This window comes from Sminthopsis crassicaudata, chromosome 1, assembly GCF_048593235.1.
Source record: "Sminthopsis crassicaudata isolate SCR6 chromosome 1, ASM4859323v1, whole genome shotgun sequence".
Taxonomy (NCBI): domain Eukaryota; kingdom Metazoa; phylum Chordata; class Mammalia; order Dasyuromorphia; family Dasyuridae; genus Sminthopsis; species Sminthopsis crassicaudata.
In genome coordinates this window covers 471911743-471936076 of record NC_133617.1, presented here as the reverse complement: position 1 = coordinate 471936076, position 24334 = coordinate 471911743, and the positions used below count along the sequence as shown (strand labels likewise).

Below are 24334 nucleotides of genomic sequence, written 5' to 3'. Positions count from 1 at the left end.
TTGCCATAATAATGTTATTCATTATTTTGTATATTTGTGCATATAATAATATTAGTTAATGTTTTCATTAAGCTGTTTTCCATACTCACCTCCCTGAACTGTCATCCTCAATAAGGTGGATGATTCTTCCAGGAGGATATAGATGAGGATACCTAGTTGGGGATTCTCTAGGAGATTCATCGAAAATATTGTATGAAGGTGACCCATGTATCAACAGACTTTGCTCTCCAAGTAGAGGCTGAGTCAGGTTTCCCCCTTCCAACTCTGTTGGGAAGTTATCTGGATCCCCTCCAAATAGTTCATACCAACATCCATGCAACAGGATCTTATACTGCATTATAACGAAAAACAGAAAGATACTTTAATACTTATGTCTTGCTATATGAAAACTCTTGAAGGCTCTGGATCCTGCAAATTAATCATAACACATGCCGAAGTTATTTCATAAAGAGGAAAACGTACAAGTGAACCGAAATCAATTCCATATTAATCATTTCAAGTTGTGATATTTCTGCCTTTTGAGAACTAATCATTCACCTAATTTCAGATCACAGCACTTTCCTTAGACATGCTATTTTTAGCACCAGACCAAAAAAGTCAAATAAATAACTGATATAAGCATAGGGTTTTTGAAAGGTTTTTTGATGTTATCTCATTCAACCATTCATTTTCTAGATGAGGATACTGAGGAGGATAGTCGAATAAATATCAATGAAAATTGCTGTAGTCCAATGATAGGAAGGATTTTTCAAGAGCATTAGAGAAATCTTTCAATTATATAATATACACACATATATGTATATGTGTAATTATATTTGTTGGGGTAGGAGGGAGGATTTAAAAATACCAAATTACCTTAGGCTTATTACAATGAGCTATCACTCTTAGTATTCTTCTTTTTAAATCTTCCAAGTTGGTCACACTTAACCTGTTAGATAAAGAAGATTAGAATAATTCTGAAGCTGGCTCTATAAAAACCTGGTTCCAAAGGTATCCAGTCAGTCAATAAGTCAGTCAATAATCTTACCTTGGAATAACATCCTTCCCAAGAACAAGTGATACAACAAAGCTTTTGGAATATTCAGAAAGGGATTTGCTTAAGAAATAAATACATAAACAAAGTTAGTTGTATTCTAAATAGTATATCTTACCTAAGATTTCATAAATTTTACAAGGTCACTGAGATGTCAATATCATAAAAACTAGAGAAGAGGCTAGCTTCTAAAGGTAAGGAATATTATAGCCTGGATGACGGAGTGGTTATATTTCAATAAAAGATAGAAGATAGAACAGTGTTGAACTATTACAAGTAAATTTAAAATCTCCCTCTAAGGGTTTCTTCCAACTTAACCATCTTAGTGTTTCATCTATAAATTTATGAATTAATTAGACCTCCTGAATTATCTTCCAATAACATGTATTGCCCAATATGATATACTACTTGGCAACAACAATAATTAGAAAGAATTTCTTCACTAAACATCTACTAGAATAATTAAAAACTCAGTGTAGAACTTAAGACATCTTAAGACATGTAGAAGACATCTGCAATTATATCTTCCTTTAAAAAATGACTAACTCATCCCAATTGTATCAGTTATTAAGAAATGAATTATATGGTCAAATCTGAAGTCTATTTGAAGTCTCTCACTGCCCCACTAAATTCTTCTGTTTTTAATCCAATTGCCATCCTGGATATGAAGGCCAAGGATTAAAAAAAGCCACCTTAGAATGATGATAGCAACTAATCTATTTCTACATTTAAGAAATCAGGTAATTACCTTAAAAGTCCCCTGGGGGGAGAAAAGGCATAACACTTGACTTCTGGATAGGAATTTTTGAGCATGATGGCTAATAAAGAAGCTGCTCCTGCCCCCAGACTGTGACCTACTAAAACAAGCTGGTATTCCTACACACATACATACACACACAAAAAGAAAAAAAGAAAACCAAGCAGAATCTAAGTGAAAAAGTAACACTTTTTTTTTTTTTTTAACAATAATAAAACATTTATAATCAAAAAACTTAGTGCCAAAGCAGAACTCAGAGAAATCTGGTACTAGAATAATAAATAAATAAACCTCACAGGTGCGATGCTAAATGCTTGACTCAAAATTCCATCGTTGATCAGTCTTTGGTAAACATATTTGGCAGCCTGAGAAATCCCCTAGAAGTCCAGAGAGGGAAGAAAAGGAGGAAGATTGAGCTATGATTTAATTTTTAAAAACATGTTCTCAAATCCATTCCATAGCCAGCCTGTTAACCCTTTGTTCTCATCTTCTCAGTTTCTCCATATATATACTTAAGAAAACAAACACAGGAAATGAAATTTTGAAGTAAAATGAAAACAGTATTCTAAGTGAATCAACAGTCACAACATTAATTGCCTTTTGCATCTTGGCAAGAAGGAAGGGCCAGAACTAGTAAAAAGTTAGGAGACAGGAGATTTACTCTAAGTAAGGTCTTTATACTAAATCAGCTGTCCAACAAGAGTGGGCTCATCACAAGAAATGTTCAAGTAGACTATTAGGAGATGTTGTAATGGGAATTCCTACAAAGAAAGTGAAGTTTTGTTTGTTTTTGTTGTTGTTGTTTTTGTTATTTTTTTGCTGGAGTTAAGTGATTTGCCCACGGTCACATAGCTAGGAAGTGTTAAGTGTACGAAGCCATATTTGAATTCAGGTCCTCCTGACTTAAAGGCTGGTGCTTTATCCATTATACCAACTAGCTGCCCCAAATGTGAGGTTGTGGTAGATTTCTCCTTAAGTTCTTTTCAACTCTTAAGATTTCATAGCTTTATAATTTTTTGTAAATAACAGTAAACATAGGCACTATAAAAAAGGGAATCACCACTTAAGAACCAAGGCTATTAGACCTAAGGGCTATGTACTTCTCGTGACAACTAGAAAATTCTATGTCTGCAGATGTGATCTATATAATTTTGAGCATCAACATTCAGTGAAAAAGAAAAAGCCTATACATTAAAAAATTATTATAGTCAAAATAATATAGTTTGGTTGTAGCAAAGAATTGAAAAAAAAAAGTGGGTACCCATTCCCTATTTGACGGGATGAATAAATTATAGGTTATTAATGTAATGTAATATTTTTGTGGTGTTAAAAAAATTTACAAAAGAGAGAATTCAGAAGAACCGGAAAAGACATGTATAAGCTACTAGAGTGAAATGTGCAGATCAGAGGAACAATTTATCTGACTACAATAACGTGAAGGAAAAACAGTGAAAACTTTAAGAACTCTGATCATTTCAATGTCCAATCAAAACTCCAGAAGGCTGATAATGAAGCATGGGTCTTACTAGTTGGCAAGGAAGTGTTGGAATGCAAGTACAGAGTAAATGCACTTTCTCAATCATGACTGCATGTATAGTTTTATTTTGCTTGATTTTACTTATTTGTTAAAAGGAGCCCTTTTGAGAAAGGGGAGAGCTATAAAGGAGTGATGAAAAAGAGGAAGAAAACATAATAAAACATTTTTAAAAATACACAGAAGGATAGCTAGGTGCTGTAGTGGACAGAACACCAATCCTGAAGACAGGAGGACCTGAGTCAAATCTGATCTCAAACACTTAGCACTTCCTAGCTGTGAGACCCCTGGGCAAGTCACTTAACCCCAATTACGTCAGCCAAAAAAAGAAAAAAAAATACATACAAGATATCAAAAAGAATTTCAGAAATGTATATGGACCAAGAAGGTAAGGATGGGTGGCACTACTATAAAAAACAATTTCACATACAATCTAATTTTACTGGTTTTTTTTTTTTTTTACACAAGGAAATATGGTTTTGGCAATATTTATCAAGTTTGTAACAAAAAAAGGTAATGTCTTTAATTAAAGATCCAAATCAACAAGAAATTAACAATCACTGAAACCAAAGAACCTCAAGGATCTGATATCCAAAGGAATTTTGTTCATTAGGTAGACAAGACTATCTTTGCATAAATTTTAATAAATGTGTGCTATAGTATGTGTAAGCTTCATTTAAAATGTTTTTTCCCATTTTTCTGTACATGTGCCCAGGAGATTTTGTTTATAGTCTTTCACAAATTTCAGGGACTATAAGTTCTCAAAAGGCTAGAGAAAAAGAAAAATGGACTTTCTCCAATTCAAAAACATCAATACACTTTATTAGTTCAGAAAAACTATTTTGTTAGTCTTTGAATATTGTTGATGCTAATTTAAGCATCAAGATATGGCACTTAAGTTATAATTTTTTTTTAACCATTCTTATTATTGGTAATAACAAATAAAAAATAACAAAAAACAATTGGGTCAGATGAAGACTACTATAGTTTTTATACAAGTTTCATTTTATAATTCTGAACAACTGAGTAGGGTCCTATTTTCATCAAAATGCAACTTTTTTCACTGACTCTGCTGTATTTCTCTAGTATCATACAGTACTTTGGCCATTAGAACACATCATCTAAGATGCTGCTCCTTTCCACCCGGCCCAATTAAATTGATAAACTATAGGTAAGTGCCCATTCCCTTAGAAGGGGATTTGAATTTACACAAAACCCCTTGGGCTGGAGGCAAGTATTCTTGCATAAACTGACCTTTTGAGTATCTCTTTAATGGGAGAGATATGCCAGACCACAAATCACAATGCATATACCTTATGTGCAAAACAATCTTGCACCTCACATTCTAAATTCAGGCTTTCACTCTCAGCTGACAGATCAGTGAGGATGTCCTATAAAGAAAACACATTGAAAAGATTTTCTGTGACAGGTTTATATTGAGTTACCTGCATAAACAGCTCAATACTAAAGTAAAGAAGTCTAATAAAAAACCCTAATTTTTTATATAATAAGCATGTAAATGTAACGTGGGTCCTAAGCCAGGGAGGACAAAATGTTGAGACCTTCTATGTCATCATTCATTAGAACAATTTAGCATTAAGCTATTTAAAAAATATTTTAAAAACCCAACCAGTTAACAGAATATAGAAGTCAATCCCTACTACAGGGTACAGAAAAGATGTTTAAGATGCCGCCCCTACCCCAACGGGCTTATGTCCTAGTTAGAGAGACTAGATGAATTTTCACCTGTATTACTATTACTTTCAATTAAAATGCAACAATTTTCCACATAAGTATCCAATTAACTTTCTTGTTTTAATTCCCCAAATATTTCCTGTATCCTCCACAACTTTTACACTAAGAAACATCTTCCTGCCCCCTGCAAGAGAAGGGTTTTATAAAAACACCATTACCTTACCACATTTTTTATCATCCAGAATATTGCTATTCACCTTCCATTCTCTGTCTCTCTCATTCCCAAACCCAACATGTAAGGCTTATTACCTGAAGAGACATGGTTCCTCTAACAGCTACCACAATAGTTTCTTTCCTATGATCCAAAGCAACTAAAAAAGGAAGTTCAAACACCTGAGGATCAAAAAGAAGTAATAATAATAATTAACATTCAATTAAAAAAAAACATTAGAAGTTTAATATTCAATTCAATTTAATAAGTAATCACTGAATACTTATATGTAGGGCACTGTTCCAGGGATACAAAGGGATACTTGCTTCCAAAGAAGCTTACAGAATCTACTGAAGGGGACAAATAAGTGTACAAGGTAAAAGCACTGGGGACAACAGAGAAGACTTCATGGAGGAGCCAACATATACATGGAATACATAGGAAAGTAATTCTCAGAGGTGAAAATGCAGAAAGTGGGAGGAGGAATGCATTCCATATATAAGCACCGCTTATGAAAATACACAAGTGGAAAATGGAATACTATATTTGGAGAACAGCTAGTAAGTAGTCTAATATGATTGGAACATATCAGATATAAAGAGCATGAATTAAGTTGGTGGACATATGAGAAGAGAGAAGGTAATAAAAACGAGATGTGGTTAAAAAATCAACAAGACTTGGTAACTGACTGTAAATGCAAACGGGTTGGTGAGGAAAGGGAAGAGGCTTATACTACTCTGAGGTTACAAACCTGGGTGACTGAAAAGACTGGTGGTACTCTTAAAATAAGTAAGGAAATTTGGAAGAGGAGAAGGTTTAGGAGAAAAGATAATGAGTTTCAATTGTCTAAAGAACATCCAAAAGGAAATGTGCAGTATGCAGCTGACAATGTGAGATTGGAGTTCAGGAGATTTAGATATATAAATCTGAGAGTCATGTGAGGAGATGATGCTTGATTCAATGGAAGCAAATGAGCTACTTAGAAAGAATACAAATGAGAGAAGAGGAGAGGGCTCAGGAAAGAACTCTATGGGACATCTACACTAAGCAGACAAGAAACGAATGAAGAAAAACTAAGAAGGAACAATCAGAGAGACAAGAAAAACTAGAAAGCAGTGTTAGAAAGCAGGTTTGGTAGTGGCCAGAAATATTGTTCTGTAAGAAATGATCAGGAGGATGATATCAGAAAGATCTAGAGAGACTTACATGAACTGATGCTAAGTGAAATGAGTAGAACCAGAAGATCATTGTACATGGCAACAACAAGCCTATACAATGATCAATTCTGATGGATGTGGCTCTCTTCAAAAATGAGATGATTCAGACCAGTCCCAATGGTTCTGTGATCAAAAGGGCCATCTACATCCAGAGAGAGGACTGTGGGAACTGAGTGTGATTCACAACATAGTCTTATTCTTGTTATTTATTTGCATTTTATGTTCATCATTTTATTTTCTGGTTTGATTTGATTTTTCTTGTACAGCAAGATAATTGTATAAATAATATGTACGCATATATTGGATTTAACATATATTTCTACCATGTTTAACATATATTGGACTTTTTGCCATTTAGGGGAGAGGGGTGGGGGGGGAACTGGAACAAAGTTTTTCAAGGGCTAATGTTGCAGAATTATCTATGCTTTTGTTTTGAAAAATAAAAAGCTTTACATCTTTCTTTCTCAGTTTTTTTTTTCCCTTCTTGATCTGATTTTTTTTGTGCAGGAAGATAACTGTATAATTTGTATATGTATATTGGATTTAAAATCTATTTTAACATATTTAACATGTATTGGACTACTTGCCATCCAGGAGAGGGAGTGGGGGGAAGGAGGGGAAAATTTGGAACAGAAAGTTTTGCAAGGGTCAATATTGAAAAATTACCCATGTGTATATTTTGTAAATAAAAAGCTAATAAAATCAATCAATCAATCAATAGCTTTAACAACAACAAAAAAAACCCAATTAAATAAATAAAAGTAAAAAGGTGAAAACAACATCCAAGAAAAGGAGATGGCCAATGTCAAAAACTACAGAAAAATCAAGTAAGATAAAAACTGAGAATATAGCAATGGATTTAGAGAACATTAGTGAGCTTTGAAAGAATTTTCAGTAGAATTGGGAGCTACTTTGTAAGAATCAGATCATCATACATTTAGAACTGAAAAGGATCCCAGGAAATCATCTATTCCAGAGGTGGGAAAACATCTGGACTATGGACTGAATAAAGCCCAAGATATCACCTGGTCTGGTCCTACCAATGTAACTACAGGAGATAACAACCTGCTGAGTTCTTTAAGATGATAAATTTGTATGGCCCCTGAATGATATTACAAATATCTCAAAGAATCTTAGCAGAAAAAAGGTTCCCTTCCCCGATCTAGTCCAATCACTTCATTTTAAGATGAGATCAGAGTTGTTAAATGACTTAGCCATAGGGTTGGAAGAATGGGGTGAAAAGATATGGAGGCAGTGAATATAACTGATACTTTCCAGGAGTTTGCTAATGAAAAGGAATTTTAGGATTGGATATTCACAGGACAGCAGGGCCAAGTCAAAATTTTTAAAGATTGGGGTTGGTGAACTATTTGTATATTTGGTGTCTTCTTTCATTTCATCTTATTTTAAACTTTATTGAAAACTTAGCACCAGGTTTTACTAGCCTACCTTATCATGAAAGCTGATGTGAATGAAATCCCTGTACTGAAGCCCAGTTGTGTGCAGGATGGATCCAAAATGACAATTCAGATGATCACCTCCAATAAATTCATATTCTGCTGTTCTGTTTCTACAACTATTAAAATGTTAAAAAATAAAATTATTAAAGCAATCTTAGTTACAAATTAAGAAAATAATTCTTTACTGCCAGTGCCTAAGAAAGCAAAAAAGGAACTGGAATTTACAGTTTTCAAAAGTTTAGCTAACATGTATGAGCTTTTAGAAAATGAAAGCAATTATTATTTAAGAACAAAAGGTTTTATAAAAATGAGAACATAAAGATGCTCTCAAAAAGGAGATAATTTGAAGCCCAATTTTAATTCCCTAACAGCAGAAAAGCAGAACTAATGATTTTTCACTTAAGTAGGAACCATACAAGATCTTTGCCAGCTATCAAAATCCCCAGAACTGGCCCACAAGAAAAGCCCAAAACTTTGCAAATTAGTGCAAAAAATTTGAGGATGTTTTAGAATGGCTTTTCCACTTAAGATGATTTGGAAATGCATTCAACTGTATTAATATTGATAGGCAACAAGTTTTTTTTAGTATTTCAATATTTTAAAATCTATGATAGTTTTTTGTATTGGTGCATAGTTTCTTGCATTGTGAATTTAGAAAATACTGTACAGAAATGTTGTTGATACTTGAAATGTACCAGGTGATATATTTGTAGCATTAGAAACTTAGCCCCTAAACAAAACTTTGTTTTGTTCCAAATGCTGTGATTTTTATAAATGAGCTATTATTGGATACTTCTGCTGAGGAGGAGGGGTGGTAGTGAAAAAAGATACTTAAAAAAGGACATATATTAACTTCATATATCATATATAGTTGTATCTGGGAAGTAGAAATTAACTACTCAGAATATGTTAATTGGGGCAGGTAAATGGCCCAACAAATAGAGGACTGGCCTTGGAGTCAGGAGGATCTGAATTCAAATTTGACTTCAGACACTTATTAGTGGGTAAGTCACTGTTTGCCTCAGTTTCCTTATCTGTAAAACATGCTGGATAAGGAAATGGCAATCAACTTTAGTATCTTTGCCAAGAAAATCCAAATGGGGTCATACAGCAATGAACACAACTGAAGCAACTCAACAACAGCAAAAACATGCTAACTTACCAATCACCACCAATCTTGCAGAAACCTGTAAGTGGATTTGTATAAATATAAAGAGGCCACCCATAAGCAGCTGCTGCAAACTGCACATAATGGTGACAATTTTCTAATTCTGTATCCAAATCAGATTCCTAGAGGGGGAAAAAATTCTTATTTAGTTAAGTCAAATGAGGAAAATGCCAACACACAAAAGACCAAGAACTGATGTCAAACCCCTACAGTTTCATTCTTACAGTTTTATAACAAGCTCTAATTAAAAATACATAAAGGACATGAACAGGTAAAATGGTTCTTAAACAAAGATTGAGGCTAATACTTTTTTCAAACTTTCTCAATATAGCACAGTATTAAGGCTTAAATAAATGTATGGGGCTGAAATTCTTGAGTCAATGCACTGAGGTGGGACAATCTGAGCACTTGAGGCTAATTACTGATTGGACAATACTCTATAAGAATATGCTTGAAAAATGGCCCTTCCCACTATCCTGTGCGGGCCCAATCGTTTGGTATATACAGAGAATTGTGGGAGGAACTAGGAGGTTCAGTGAGACTAGCCAGACTCACTCTGACCAGGAGACAAAGAGGTGAGGTGAGGTTGCGGAGATCCTATGCGGCCATCTACGGCTAAAGACCAAGAATAAAGACCTTTGCTTATCCTGACTCAGGCTGATTGTAAGGTATCCAGGGTGCTAACACGGTTGCCATAAATAAACTTTCAGGACATCGTGCTATTACTATTTTTGCTGATTTCTCCTTTCCTTCCCCCATTTCTCTTTTTAGTTAAAAATATTATTTGTTATTTGAGATGGAACTCTTGGAGGGGGAAGAAAAGGAGAAATTGAGGTGATGTAAAAAATAAAAGATAACAATAAAAATTTATTTTAAAAGAGGTAGTATAGCTTCCTAGCTCTTTTGCTTTATTTACCTCAAGACTAAAAGAAAAGAAAGAGACAAACTTGAGGAGCTCCTAGTAGGGTTTGATGATACCAAAGGTGTGTGAAATCATTAATGTTTCAGAAGGGGGATAGGGACAGCTAGGTGGCACAATGGTTAGAGTACCAGCCCTAAAGTCAGGAGGACCTGAATTCAAACTTGGCCTCAGACAGTTAACATGTCCTAGCTGTGTGACCCTGGGCAAGTCACTTAACTCCAATTGTCTCAGGGGGGAAAAAAAAGAAAAGGGAAGAATTGGATATAAGTTTAACAAACTGCCATCATCCAGCAAGAAAAATATATCAGCACAAATAAACCAGTCATAGGTTTATGACATGTTTCATTAGAGACAAACTAAATGTCAGGAAAAAGCTTATTAAATGGGAATTAAAATGAGAAATTTCTCTGTTAGCTATCAAAATTGAAGAGATGGCTATTTCACCACATAAGTGTTCTTTAGACTTTCATTCATTATAGTGAAATTCACTTCTGAATTCAGCATGACCTGAAAACACCATACCTCAGATTGCTCCAAACCATGTGCAATCAACAGTAAAAAAATTTTATTAAAAAAAAAATTTTAAACTTCCAAATTACATATACATATAAATAAACATACACATATGTGAATATTCAAAATAACATCTTTCATTTAAAAAATACATTCTAGTAAAAAACCACGAAAGATATTCTTTTGGTTTTCCTCTTGAAATAATGCAGAAAAATATTTTATATTAATCTTTAGCAGATTTACAAGTCTGTTCTGCAAACCTATTTTGTCCAATGAGGACTTACCTGAGAGGCCACTAGCGAATGACTCACAACTTCTTCAGGATCCTTTATTTTTCTATCCTGCTGCTGATGGAGAAGAGTCAGACCTGCAGCTATATCGCTAGGTACAAGATCAGTATCCTGCATATATAGAATAAAAATGTTTTGCACAAAAACTACAGCCATTAAAATTCACATGTAAATTAATGCACAATTTAAAATTGTCTTCCTCTCTACATCCAGTAAAAAATAAGAGAAATAACAAATCTTATCGAGTAAAAATACTCCCCCAAAGAAAAATCTAGAATATCTTCTTATGACTGGAAAGCACAGAAAAATCCTAATACTTATTTTAATAACCAAGTGATTTAACTATTTTTATAATCATCTTGTCAAATCTATGTGCAAACCCAGACAATGTAAAAGAAAACTTTCTTTGAAAGAAATAGACTTTAAGGTAAGTTTCTATAAAAATGAAGTTTTTCTTATAGAGCTACATTAGAAAGCTTTCTTCTTTGTGCAGATCTTGTCTGAGCCTGAGCTCTGTCTTCCTCCTCCCAAATAGTATTTTGTTTTTCCAATTACATGTAAAGTTTTCAAAATTCATTTTTGCAAGATTTTGAGTTCCAAATTTTTCTTCCTTACCTCCCCCCTCCTCAAAATAGCAAGCAATCTGATATAGATAAAACATGTATAATCCTTTTAAACATATTTCCATTTTAGTCATGTTATGCAAGAAAAATCACACCAAAAGGAACCATGTGAAAGAAAAATGTGAAAAAGTGACAATACTATGTATCGATCCACATTCAGTCTTCATAGTCTTCTCTATAAGAAATGATAAGCAGGCTGATTTCAGAAAAGCCTTGAAAGATTTACATGAACTGAGATTAAGTGAAGTGAGTAGAGCTAAGAGAACATACATAGCAACAATAAGATTACGTGATGATCAACTGTGATAGACTTGGCTCTTTTCAAGGTGAGAGGCAACTCCAATAGACTTGAGATAGAAAAAGCCATCTGCACCCAGAGGGAACTGAATGTGCATAAAAGCAAAGTGGTTTTCATCTTTGTTGTGATTGTTACTGTTTCAGTATGCTAGGTTTTTTTTTTTTCTTTCACCTTTTGATCTGATTTTTCTTGCACAGCATGACAAATAGGGAAATATGTTTTGAAGAATTGTATGTGTTTAACCTATATTGGATTACCTTCTATCTAGAAAAGGGGAGAAAGGAGAAAAAATTGGAACATAAGGTTTTGTTAGTGAATGCTGAAAGCTATCTGCATGTATTTTGAAAAATTAAAAAAAACTATTATTGTAATTTAAAAAATAAACATATTTCCATATTAGTCATGTTGGGAGAGAAGAATCAGAACAAAAGGGAAAACCCATGAAAAAGAAAAAACAAAAAGGTAAAAATAGTATGCTTGGATCTTCATTCAGTTTTTATAGTTCTCTGAGCTTTATCTTTTTTTTTTTTTTTAATTACTATAACTTTTTAGTGACAGAACATATGCATGGGTAATTTTTTACAACATTATCCCTTGCATTCACTTCTGTTCTAACTTTTCTCTTCTCTTCCTCCACTCCCTCCTCTAGATGGCAGGCAGTCTTACACATGTTAAATGTGTTACAGTATATCCTAGATACAATATAAATGTGCAGAACTGTACAGTTCTCTTGTTGTACAAGAAGAATTGGATTCAGAAGGTAAAAATAACCTGGGAAGAAAAACAAAAAATACAAAGAGTTCACACTCATTTCCCAGTGTTCCTTCTCTGGGTGTGCCTGATTCTGTCCATCATTAATCAATTGGAATTGAATTATATCTTTTCTTTATCGAAGATATCCACTTCCATCAGAATACATCCTCTGAGCTTTATCTTAAATACACATAATTCAAAATTCCCTAACTCACTTCTCTGCTCTGAGACTCCTAACAGTACAATTAATCTTACCATAGTCTTTCCATCACTCCCTTACTTTGCTGTAGCTTGTATTAATATTCTGAAAGCAGTATTACATATAACACTTCTCTAATCATATACCTCCAATGATTCTATTACCTAGTCCAACCTCCAAACATAACATTCAAGATACTCCACAATGTAACTTGATTCCTTGCCTATATAAAACCTTTTGTTGCAGCCAAACAAGTAACACCATATGGTAAGATAAGAGAAATGGACTCCAAATTTTAGAACAAATTCAAATTCAAATTCTTGCATCCTTAAATGTGAAATTTATTTCAAGGATACTATTTAAGAAAATAATATTTTCCTCACCTGATAAATGGTCAAAGGATATGAACAAGCAGTTTGCAGAAGAAATCAAAGTTATCAAGTCATGAAAAAATGTTCTAAATCACTAATAATTTGAGAAATACAAATTAAAAGAAACTACTTCACATCTATAGGATTAGTTAACATGACAAAAATGGAAAAAGTGAGATGATGAAGGGGGTTGTGGAAAAATAACAGAGAGTAATGCAGTATGGATATGAACTTGGGTTATGAACTAGTCCAATCATTCTGGAAAATAATTTGGAATTCAGATCAAAGAGCTAGAAAAGTATGCATATCTTTTAGCCCAGCAATCTACTACTAGGGCTACATCTCAAAGAGATCATAAAAAAGGGAAAAGGACCCACATGTATAAAAATGTTGAAAGCAGCTCTTTTTGTGGTGGCAAGGAATTGAAAATTGAGGGGATGTCCATCAACTGGGCAATGGCCAAAGTCACAGTACATGAATGTAATGGAAAAGCATTGTTCTATAAGAAATGACGAACAGGTTGATTTCAGAAAAACCTGAAAAGACTTACATGAACTGATGCTGAATGAAGTGAGCAGAACCAAGAGAACACTATACATAGTAATAGCAACATTGTGTGATGATCAACTATGATAGACTTAGCTCTTCTCAGTGATACAGTGATTCAAGATAATTCCAATAGATTTGTGATGGAAAATGCCATCCAAAGAAAGAACTATAGAGTATGATTGCAGATTGAAGCATAATATTTAAACTTTTTTTTCTTTCTGGTTTTTCTCTCTTGTTCTGATTTTTCTTTTAACACGACTAATTGGAAATATGTTTAAAATGACTGTACACATACAACCTATATCAGATTGTTTGCTGTCTTGTGCAGGGGAGAGAGAAAAATTTGGAACTCAAAATCTTACAAAAATGAATGTTGAAAATTATTTTTACATGTAATTGGAAAAAAATAAAATACTATTAAGAGGGGAAAAAAAAGAAATTACAAAGGGAACAATTTCAGAAAAACCTAGGAAGATTTACATAACCTGTTGCAAAAAGAAGTGGTCAGAAGCAGGAAAACACTGTGCATAATAACAGCAATATTGAAATGAAAATCAGCTATGAAAACTATTCTGATCAACAAATTATCCCTGATAATTCCAAAGAACTCAAGATGAAAAATTAAAATTAAAAATGAAATTTGAGATGAAAAATATTCAGAAAGAGAACTGATGCACAATGAATATAGATGAAAGCATTTTGTTTATTTTTCTTGCAACATGCCTAACACGGAAATGTGTTTTATATGACCACATATATAATAGGTATCATAATGCTTGTCTTCTCAATGTGTGGGAGAGGGATTGGAAGGTGGGAGAAAAAAAACCTGGAACTCAAAATAAAAAATATGAATTTAAGAAGTAAAAAAACAAAAAGAATGAAAGAAAGAAAATAGATTCCTTTATTTACTGCTTCTAAAGCTATTGAATGTGGTTAGGCCACAGGATAAACACTGAATCATCTAAACACAGTAGAATCATTATTACCCATGAGAACCCTGTTTACTGGCAGCTGTTCTGTGATCTTTGGAGAAATTCCTCCCTGTCTTCCCTGCCTCCATCTAATAAAAATGTATATGAAGTGATATCTCCTTTATACTGACTATAGTAGCTAGGTTCTTTTCAGAGAAAAAAAAACAAATTATGTGAAATTTTCAAAAGCAAGTTTGATGTAAAAACAAAATAAATATACCCAAATAGTCCTGGAAAAATTTACAATAACACTATTCTCTACTTCTACAGCTAACACAAGCTATTCTTTCAAAATATACTATTTTCTTTCTTTTCATGTGATATTAAAAAGCAAGCAACACATGACTGGCTTTTCCTATCTTGGGATCCTAAAATAAGAAAGTTATTTTTTCCACAAAGAAATAGTTCAACAGAAGAGATATATAAAAGATTTTTCTTGAGTGAATGCAAGAATGTAAATAAAAAAGCTTGGTTATTTTATCCCCTACTCTTTACATATATTTTCATACAATAGAAAAATTTGGTCAAAACTTTATAGTTATACTGAATCAATAGTTGTTACTGGGTGAAATAACCTATTACATAAAAGTGATAAAACTTGAAGAATACAAGAAACATTTAATCAAAGAGAAGAGAAAAATAGATCAAATTCCTTCAGCTTACTGAAAAGTAGGTTGAGAAAAGCTCTGCCGTACTGGAGAAAGCAACTCGAGTGTGGTCATCTTTCCCAACACAACAGCACATTAACTTGATCCTGGTTTCCCACACACTTCTTGCTGCTGTCTTGAGGCCATTCAATAATTGGTTTGAATCATTAGTATCCAGGTGATCTGTACCAGAAGTAGAATAAGAAGACATTTTCCCTCCCAGTGGATCAAAGACAATAATAACGGTAACTACAGTGGAAGCGATGATTATCCAACTGAAAAATAGAAAAGAAAAAGATTAGTGACTATTCAAATATACTTTCTTACATTCAAATAAAGAATCCTATAGTTTTTACTCCTAGAAGCAAACTCTTCAAACTCTATTTATACTCAGTATGATGACTCCAACTGTAAAGATTTTTCTTTAATAAGACATGTTTTCTAGAAATTGGGTTGAAAGGGGCAGCTAGGATAGAGCACCAGCCCTTAAGTCAGGAGGAGCTGAGTTAAAATGTGGTCTCAGACACTTAACTTCCTAGCTTAAAAAAAAAAGGAGAAGAAGAAAAAGAAGAAATTGGGTTGAAGCAAGCTAGTAATTGCATTGAAAAAAACAAAACAAAACAAAACAAAAAATCCCCAAACAGTATTGCATTAACCAGAACCAAACTTGAAAAAAGAACTAAGAAAAATCCCAGAAAGAAACCAAGTGCTAATGCAGAAAGCAATGGATTATGCATGAATACAATCTTACGGTTGTTCTCCTTTCCATTTCCACAACTCACTTTCTATAGCCTTGGTTAAGTCACTTTATTAAGAAATAAAGACACAGAAAAGTAAAGAAAACAGGCAAATCTGGCATTTCATAAGATTATCTTGAAAATTCAGGAGGTACTAACTATAATTTACTTTGATCACTTCAGAAGGCAACATAGTACTAAAGAATTTTGTCACAAACTATGATATGGTAGACATTAAAAAAAAAAAAAAGAAAAAAGAAAAAAAAAAGTTTTTGGGGGAAGGGAAGCTGGGTCACCTTATCCTGCCTAGGATGTAAATACAGTGGCCAATCAAGGGAGTGATGTTAATACTGATTAGCATATAAACAACTAGCTCCATTTTTCTGATCTGGGCCATTTTGTACCTTAGGTAGTTTGATAGCTCTCCATTTTGGGGGGGGGGGGCTTACTCCATATTGGGATAGGTATCAGTCTATCACCTGATTGCTTTTAGCCTTCTTGCACCTCAGAATTTCCTAATTCAGGCAGTCCAACAGCCTCAGCTCACCAAGTAGCCACCATGACCAGAACATTTTTTTCTTTGAAATCTTTAAAGCAACAAGGAGCTGATCATGAGGTCACTCTCAGAAATACATTTCTATAGTATGATAATGATGATAAACCCTAGTGACAAGGAAACCCCAAAACTCTGAAAAATCCTTAAAGGAGAAAACCTCCTTGGACTCTGCCTCAGGGAGGGGACTCTACCCTAAGCACAAACAGTTTCATTTTTGTTATCTGGCTCAGTCCTGAAACCCATTGAATTCAATTCAAATTCTAATCCTGGCTGAAACCCAGCCAGGAGCCAACCTGGGACTCCACCTACAAGCCCCCTTCAGCTTGTAGCCAAAGCCCCCTATTATAAAGGGCCAAGCTGGAGTCCTCTCTTTGCAGAGATCCCAAACATGGCAGCCTTACATCTGCCATGTCAAAGGATTTCTGCCCACTGGAACTCTGGTTCCAGGACCTTTTATCTCTTCAACTTTACTAATTAGACTTTACTTCCAAACCGTATAATAAACCTCTTTTATCAATCTAGATTTTCAGGTCTGTAAATTCCTTCATAGGGGATTCTTGTGCCACTACTAGACCTCATTTAACTCTGTATCCTTGCGCTGAATCCAAAGGGGTTGCAGGAGAGCTCTATTTGACTCCCTGTACCCCGAACCTGCCACTAGACCTCAATCAAACCTAATTTCATTTAGGTATCTCAATTCTCATCACTAGCACTATTTCCAAGCTATTATGATTACAATTTTGTCTTCTTCCTTAGTTTATTCCCTTATTATATAACTGCTGTTTTTTTTCCCTTCTTACAAGTGAAAAGGAGGCATACAAATGAGGACAAAAGATATCCAAAGCAGTAAAAGCAAGCAAGCAAGTGGTCAAAAGTAAATAAATGGAAAATGGCTTATATATGTTACAACTAAACACAAATGAATCTTTAAAAATCAAGTAGTTCTTTGTAAATTCTTATGTTTAAAAAAAAAAAAGGGGGGGGGATTTATTTCTCTTGTGATGTAATAAAACCTCAGGACTAAATGCCAATATTAACTAGAAAAGTTCATTTACCCAAGTTTCAAATATTTTCTCCAGGAAGAAACAAAAATAGAAAATAAGGACTCACCTGACAATGACTGTTGCAATTATGGCATTCACAACTGTCTTATCACAATGAACACCACTGTCTGCTATCCAAGCTACTCCCAAAGAAGCCCAGATCATTTCTGGCAAAAATAGTGCTAGACGAATATAAATCAGTTTGGGCATAGACTTCCGGGGTCCAGGATTACAAATGGTTCCTGAAATAAAAAAGTATGTTTAATTAACTCAACTCCAAAACAAACAAAAAAATTAAAATACAAATACATAAGCATATATATATATACACAATAAAAATTTAGAAAAGATAGTCTTTGACTTAGATAGCCTATCCACATTTACATACCAGTAATTAACTGCCTAAAACTGAGGATAAATGAATGACATATAGGAAATGGTTGCAAAAAAAAAAATAATAATAAAAATAAAAATAAAAATCCTTAAAGCTAGAAACATGTAGTACAGTTATTCTATATTTTTAAAAATGCTCTGGATCAAAATCATTAGTTAAGACGAATCCCTTGCAGTTGCAGTCCTTAATATCAACAAATATGTGATCTGTATCTTCTAGACAGTTTCTAAAACTTCACAACATTTTACTCAAAAAGCCTTACCTATTCCCTTTTCATAAAGGAATTTAATTATTAATTATATTACTGATATACTGAATTTCATACTCAGACATACCAACATAAATAATTTGGGGAATTTATTACTATAATATTTATTCATCACCTTTGTTCTTATACATGTGATGCTGACAAGAGATCCACTACAACTTTATATTACATAACCTTAAAAGGACCCTTACTACTGCTAGCAATTCTGTCATACTTCACTTACCAAGATCCTGCTTTCCAAAGTTTTTTATACTTCTTATGACTTCCCTCCCACTCTTTCAGCAGAGAATATTGCTTTCATGTTTCACAGAAAATTGATTGTTCACTGTGAACTCCTTCTTCCCCATCTTTTATCATTCTGGTGCCTTTTGCCACTCTCCTCCTTCAACCTTATATAACATGATTAAGTAGCCTTACCTTAACAAGGAAAACTCCTGTACTTGTTCAAAGGATCCGATTCCATCTTGTTTCCTCCAGACTGCCTACTCTGTCATTCCCAATCTTTTACTTATTTTCATTCTCTTCCTCTCTACTGGTACATTCTTTATTGCCTACAAACATGCCCATCCTGTCCTATTCTGAAAAAACAACAACAAAAACACCTCACTTCCATCCCCACTTCTATTTGTCCTTTATCTTTTTTGCCCTTTGTAAATTCCTTGAAAAAATTGTTTACTAAAGTCGCCTCTACATTCTCTCCTTAACCCTTTACAACAGTGGTCCTCAAACTTTTAAAATAGGGGGCCACTTCACTGTCCCTCAGACTGTTGGAGGGCCGGACACTGTCTCTGCTGCCTCAGCCCAGTGCCAGAAGTGTGTTGCTAATGCAAGTTTAGGTCGAAAGTCACTTCCGCTCTGATTTTGCCATAACCTGGTGGGCCGCATAAATGTCCTCAGTGGGCCGCATCTGGCCCGCGGGCTGTAGTTTGAGAACCACTGCCTTACAACATGGCTTCCAATGACATCATCCAAACAAACCTGCTCTTTTCAAAGTCAATGATTTCTTATTTGTCAAATCCAATGGCTTTTTGTCAGTTGTCACTTTCCTTCTTGAAACTCTTTTCTCTCTAGAATTTTCGGATATCACACTCCTGGTTTTCCTTTTACCTGACTGCTACTTCTCTGTCTCCTTTGTTGGATCCTTTTTCTAGATCACATCCTCAAAACATAAGTATCCCTCAGGGATCTGTCCTGGATCCTCTTTTTTCTCCCTCTATACCACTTTACCCCATGAGCTCATCAGCTCCCATGGATTTAATTACCATTTCTATACTGATGAGCTTTAAATCTACTTTTCCTGCCACAATCTCCCTGCTGACTCTCAATCTTGTATCTGTAGCTGCATTTTAGACATGTCAAACTAGATGTCCAGTAGACATCTTAAAATTAGCATGTCCAAATCCGAACTCATTAACTTTCTTCCTAAAATCTCACCACCTTTATTATGGAAAATATTAATTAATATTATGGAAATATAAATTAATATTATGGAAAATATTACTGTGGAAAATAATATCATCCTCCTAGTCTCTCAGGCTCACTAGCTAAGGATCATCCAAGATTCCTCATTATACTCCCATCCCCATCCCCCATCCAATCTATTGCCAAGGTCTCTTGATTTCATTTGTGCAACAGTTCTTGAATATGTCTCCTGATCTCTCCTCCAATTGACATTCCTCTAGTACATGTCCTCATCACTCATGCTTTGATTATTTCAATAGTCTACTGATGGCCTCAAATCTCTCTATTCCAATCTGTCTTCTATCAGCCAACAGTTTTTCCTAAAACTCAGGTTACTTTCTTACTCAATAAACTCCAGTGGGATTCCTATTATCTCCAAGAGTAAATAAAAAATGCTTTGTTTGGCATTCAAACCTTCCATAACTTAGCCCCTTATCTTTTCAATTTTCTTCTACTTTACTTCCCAACATGTACTCTTCAATCCAGTGACATTGGCTTATATTGGATACATCACGAAGAGGACACTCCATCTCTCAACTCCAAGTATTCTCTCCTTCTCCATCCCTGGAATGCTCTCTCTATTCCAATTCAACTATTGACCATCCTGGTTTCCTTTAAGTTCCAAATAAAATTTCACCTTCTAGAGGAAGCCTTTCCCAGCTTCTCTTGATTCTGGTATTTTTATTCTATTAATTACCTTTTTTATAGCTTGCTTGTATATATTTGTTTGTATATTGTCTCCCCCATTAGATTGTAAGGTTCTTGGGGAGCAAACACTGCCTTTTGTTTCTTTTTGTATCCCCATACTTTGAACAGTGCCTGGCAAACTAGTAGGTACTTAATAAATAAATGCTGACTGACTAATTGGCCATCCAAATAAAAATAATATGCCAAATAGTTTAAATTTAAAGGAAACAAATTTAAGTATCTAAAATAAGGAAAACTTATTTGACAGAATTGAAAGTATTTTCCTAATAACTATACTACATTTTCTTTCAAAAGTTATATCACTTTACAGTTATATTACAAATTTTGCTACTTCCTTAACTTCAACCATACTGTTGTTCTCTTCCTAATTCTTCCTCTACCTTATTTGTCTCATCCAGCTCTATTTGCTAGAAGATCATATGTAAAGGGCTGAATGAGTTACTGCACTGAGATAGGACAATCAAGCACTTGAGGCTAATTACTGATTGGACAATACTCTATAAGAATATGCTTGGAAAATGGTGTTTCCCACTATCTTGTGCTGGCCCAATCGTTTGGTGTACAGAGAATTGTGGGAGGGACTAGGGAGTGAAGTGAGACTAGCCAGAATCACTTCTGGACAGGAGATGAAGAGGTGAGATCAAGGAGATCCTACGTCCATCCCCTTGACTTCTACCACTAAAGACCAAGAATAAAGATCAAGGACTTTTGCTTATCCTGATTCTGGCTGATTCTAAGGTATCCAAGGTGCTAACATGGTCATCACAATCATACATCATTTACCAACCCCTTAACTATATGTGTCCTTCAAAATTCCATCCTGGCTCCCCTTCTCTTTTTACAATCTCTCTACTTGAGCCCATCAACTCTCATCAATTCAATTTTAATTTCTAGGCAAAATAATTCCAAATGGTATTATTCATCCCTAATCTTTTTATTGAACTCCAGTTTCACATAACAAATTGCTTGATGGACATCTTCATCTGAACATACTATTACTATACCAGGGATAATGAATTAAAAATCAATAGGAATCTTAAAAATCATCTAATCCAATCCCCTCATTTTATAGATGAAGACACTAGAAGATGAAGTTCTAGAAGCAACAAATGACTTCCTCAAGGTTATACAAGTAGTAAGTGGTACAGCCAGCATTTGAAATTAGTTTTTCTGATTTCAAATTTTTACACACACACACACACACACACACACACACACACACACACACACACACTCACACAATGTATATATAACATTGTTAAAAGAAATATCGAAAGAACATTAATGTTAAAAGTTAAAAAAAAAGCCTAGATAATTTCACAATAAATTAATAAAAGTTAGGCATATAAAAGTTATGCTTTTTTTTTGAGCATACTATCATGGAAGGCAAAATCCCATCATTAAGTATCCCTGAGCATAAGGAATTAAAGAGTTCATGAACCAATTACTTCATCCAATATGGCATTTCATATGTTTACTGTAATCAAAGCATTATTTCATATGCCTGAAATACCAGTTAATTTAAGCAAAAAATACTAAGTCAACTTGTTGAAATACTGAAGGAAATAATGTTTGTAAATCTAAATTTGAATAAGGAGTTCCTTTGGGTTGTGTGACAGTTAAGCAAAACTGTAATGTAGTAGGTTCACCACACTAATTGGCCACAACCAACCTTTATAGTCATTTCACATTAATACCCCTACACTCACTACTTTCCATGACCTACTATTTGTTTCCTGATTGGGTATGCCATCTCTTGCTTCTATGGCTTTGCAAAGACTGTCTTCCATGTTTGCAGTGCACTCTGTACTCATCTCTATCTCTTTTAATACTCTGCTTCCTTTATGGTTTGGCTCTGTACCACTTTCTATGAGAAAGTTTTCCTAAATTATTTTGTATTAACTTTTTCCACTTACATGCTTTATCCTATAGTTAAATGGAAACTCTCTAATGACATGTCCTTTGTTTTTAATCTCCAGCACCCAATGGTTTACACCTGAAAAAAGTTTACTGAATGACTGAAAATGCTTCCTACCAGTTTTCCATTTTGCTTGCTCACTTGTGTTCACAAGTGCAAAAATTGTTGTTCAAATGGACTCCATTATAGTGAATCAAACATGCATGTATATAAAAATCTTATGTTGCTATATGGATATTTAACTTGTCAGCCACTAGGGGGAAGCAGAGAATAATACTTGTTATGGAAACATTATTTCTTAAAGCAGACTTTCAGGAATCATAAGAAAATTTAGTAATAAAACCAACAGCACAATGGATATAAAAGGGCAACTAATGCTACTGTTTGTTGTTGTTCAGTCATTTCAGTTGTATACAATTCTTTGTGACCTCATTTGGAATTTTCCTGACAAAAATACTGGAGTAGTTTGCCATTTCCTTCTCCAGTTCATTTTAGAGATGAGGAAACTGAGGCAAAGGGGGTGAATGACTTGCCTAGCAAGTCACACAGCTAGTAATTCTTTGAATTCAGGTCTCCCTAACTCTAGGCCCAGTGCTCTACCCCATAGTGCTATCTAGCTCCCCTAATACTATTACTAGTATTATATTAATAAGATAATTGGCAAATGCAAAAATGTGAGCAACAGATATTTGTTGATTAAAGTTGAAGGCTTTTTGTTTCAAGTGTCTTAATCAATGGGAAAATTTCAAAATAAAGTTTATTTTCAGACTCATAATGAAAAGGATTAGCCTATTTTCTGGAACTGTGCAAGACTTTAGAGATTCAAAAAGTGAAACTGATCCTTATTCTCAAAGATCTAATAAAATTCTAATGGAATACAAATACATAAACAAGTATAAAGATAAGGGAGGGGACTGAACCTATGCTTCACTGGTATATAAGGAATTCCCTAGTGAGGAAACTCCACTTATGGTTCCATAATAAAGAAAATCCCTGGTGAGGAACTCTCCTTTATGGGTTGAGTTACCTAGAACAATGTTAACTTGCTTAGGATCACATGGCCATGAAGTGTGTCTCTCTCTCTCTCTCTCTCTCTCTCTCTCTCTCTCTCTCTCTCTCTCTCTCTCTCTCTCTCTCTCTCTCTCTCTCTCCATAGAGAGAAGAAATGAAAGGATAAATTCTAATAAATACAAAATAGAGAAGAAAAGCACCAACATTTGGGGGAGAGACTAGGCTTTGTGTAAAAGATGGGGCTTGGAATTTGAAGGAAAAGGAATTCTGTGAAGTTGAGGAGCATTCTGAGGATAGGGGATGGCCAATGGAAAAACAGAGTGGAGAGATGGAGTAATGAGAACAGAGGCCAGTTTGGTGAAGTATGGGAAAATGTCCCATTGCAGAATATCTCATGAGACTAAAAAGATAGATTGGGCTAGGTAACAAAGACCTTTAAAAGCTAAACAAAGGAGTTTCCATTTTATTCTAGAAGCAACAGGGAGCCAGCAAAGTTATTGAATAGAAGAGTGACGTGGTCTTGAGATTGCTCATGAGTGAAACAATTTCTTAAGAGCTACGAGGAGACTGGATTAGAGTAAAAAAAACTTGAGGAAGAGATAAGCTGGGAGACTGTTGCAATAATCAAGAACTGAGGGAGTGACAGCATGAAAATCCCTTCAATTCCTCTACTTTTCAGTACTTTCTCAATCATTTCTACTCTGACATCACTATTTTCCCTTCTAAAAGTAATCAACTTAACTCGACATTATCCCTACCCTTGGCCACGGCCACTTGGTCCTAGTCAAACTACAGCCATGGATTACTTCAATCATGTAATTCCATTCATATGCTTTTGAAGACAGTGGGAGAAAAACAAACTCCTCCGACTGGGTACACAACAAATTCACATTTTACACTTCAGTGAGACCTACACTACAGTATTACTTTTCCCTAACTGATTCTCTAACTCACTCTTCACAAAAGCTCTGCCAGACTTCTCCCCCTATTCTCAATTGAGGATCTGTTGTCTTAAGTGGTTGAGAAA

General features: G+C 34.4%; 1 protein-coding gene across 1 annotated transcript in view; it reads right to left on the bottom strand.

The window, feature by feature from the left end:
• Nucleotides 1-24334, bottom strand: part of DAGLB (diacylglycerol lipase beta) — a 42633-nt gene that overhangs the window by 1618 nt on the left and 16681 nt on the right. The window contains exons 3-14 of the mRNA XM_074281044.1: nucleotides 17615-17789; nucleotides 15228-15486; nucleotides 10795-10911; nucleotides 9070-9197; nucleotides 7897-8023; nucleotides 5329-5412; nucleotides 4638-4715; nucleotides 2087-2167; nucleotides 1782-1909; nucleotides 1028-1096; nucleotides 856-928; nucleotides 90-331 (exon numbers count right to left, since the gene is read on the bottom strand). Coding sequence (XP_074137145.1) covers nucleotides 90-331; nucleotides 856-928; nucleotides 1028-1096; nucleotides 1782-1909; nucleotides 2087-2167; nucleotides 4638-4715; nucleotides 5329-5412; nucleotides 7897-8023; nucleotides 9070-9197; nucleotides 10795-10911; nucleotides 15228-15486; nucleotides 17615-17789 — 1561 coding nt within the window. The remainder of the gene's footprint in view (nucleotides 1-89; nucleotides 332-855; nucleotides 929-1027; nucleotides 1097-1781; nucleotides 1910-2086; nucleotides 2168-4637; nucleotides 4716-5328; nucleotides 5413-7896; nucleotides 8024-9069; nucleotides 9198-10794; nucleotides 10912-15227; nucleotides 15487-17614; nucleotides 17790-24334) is intronic.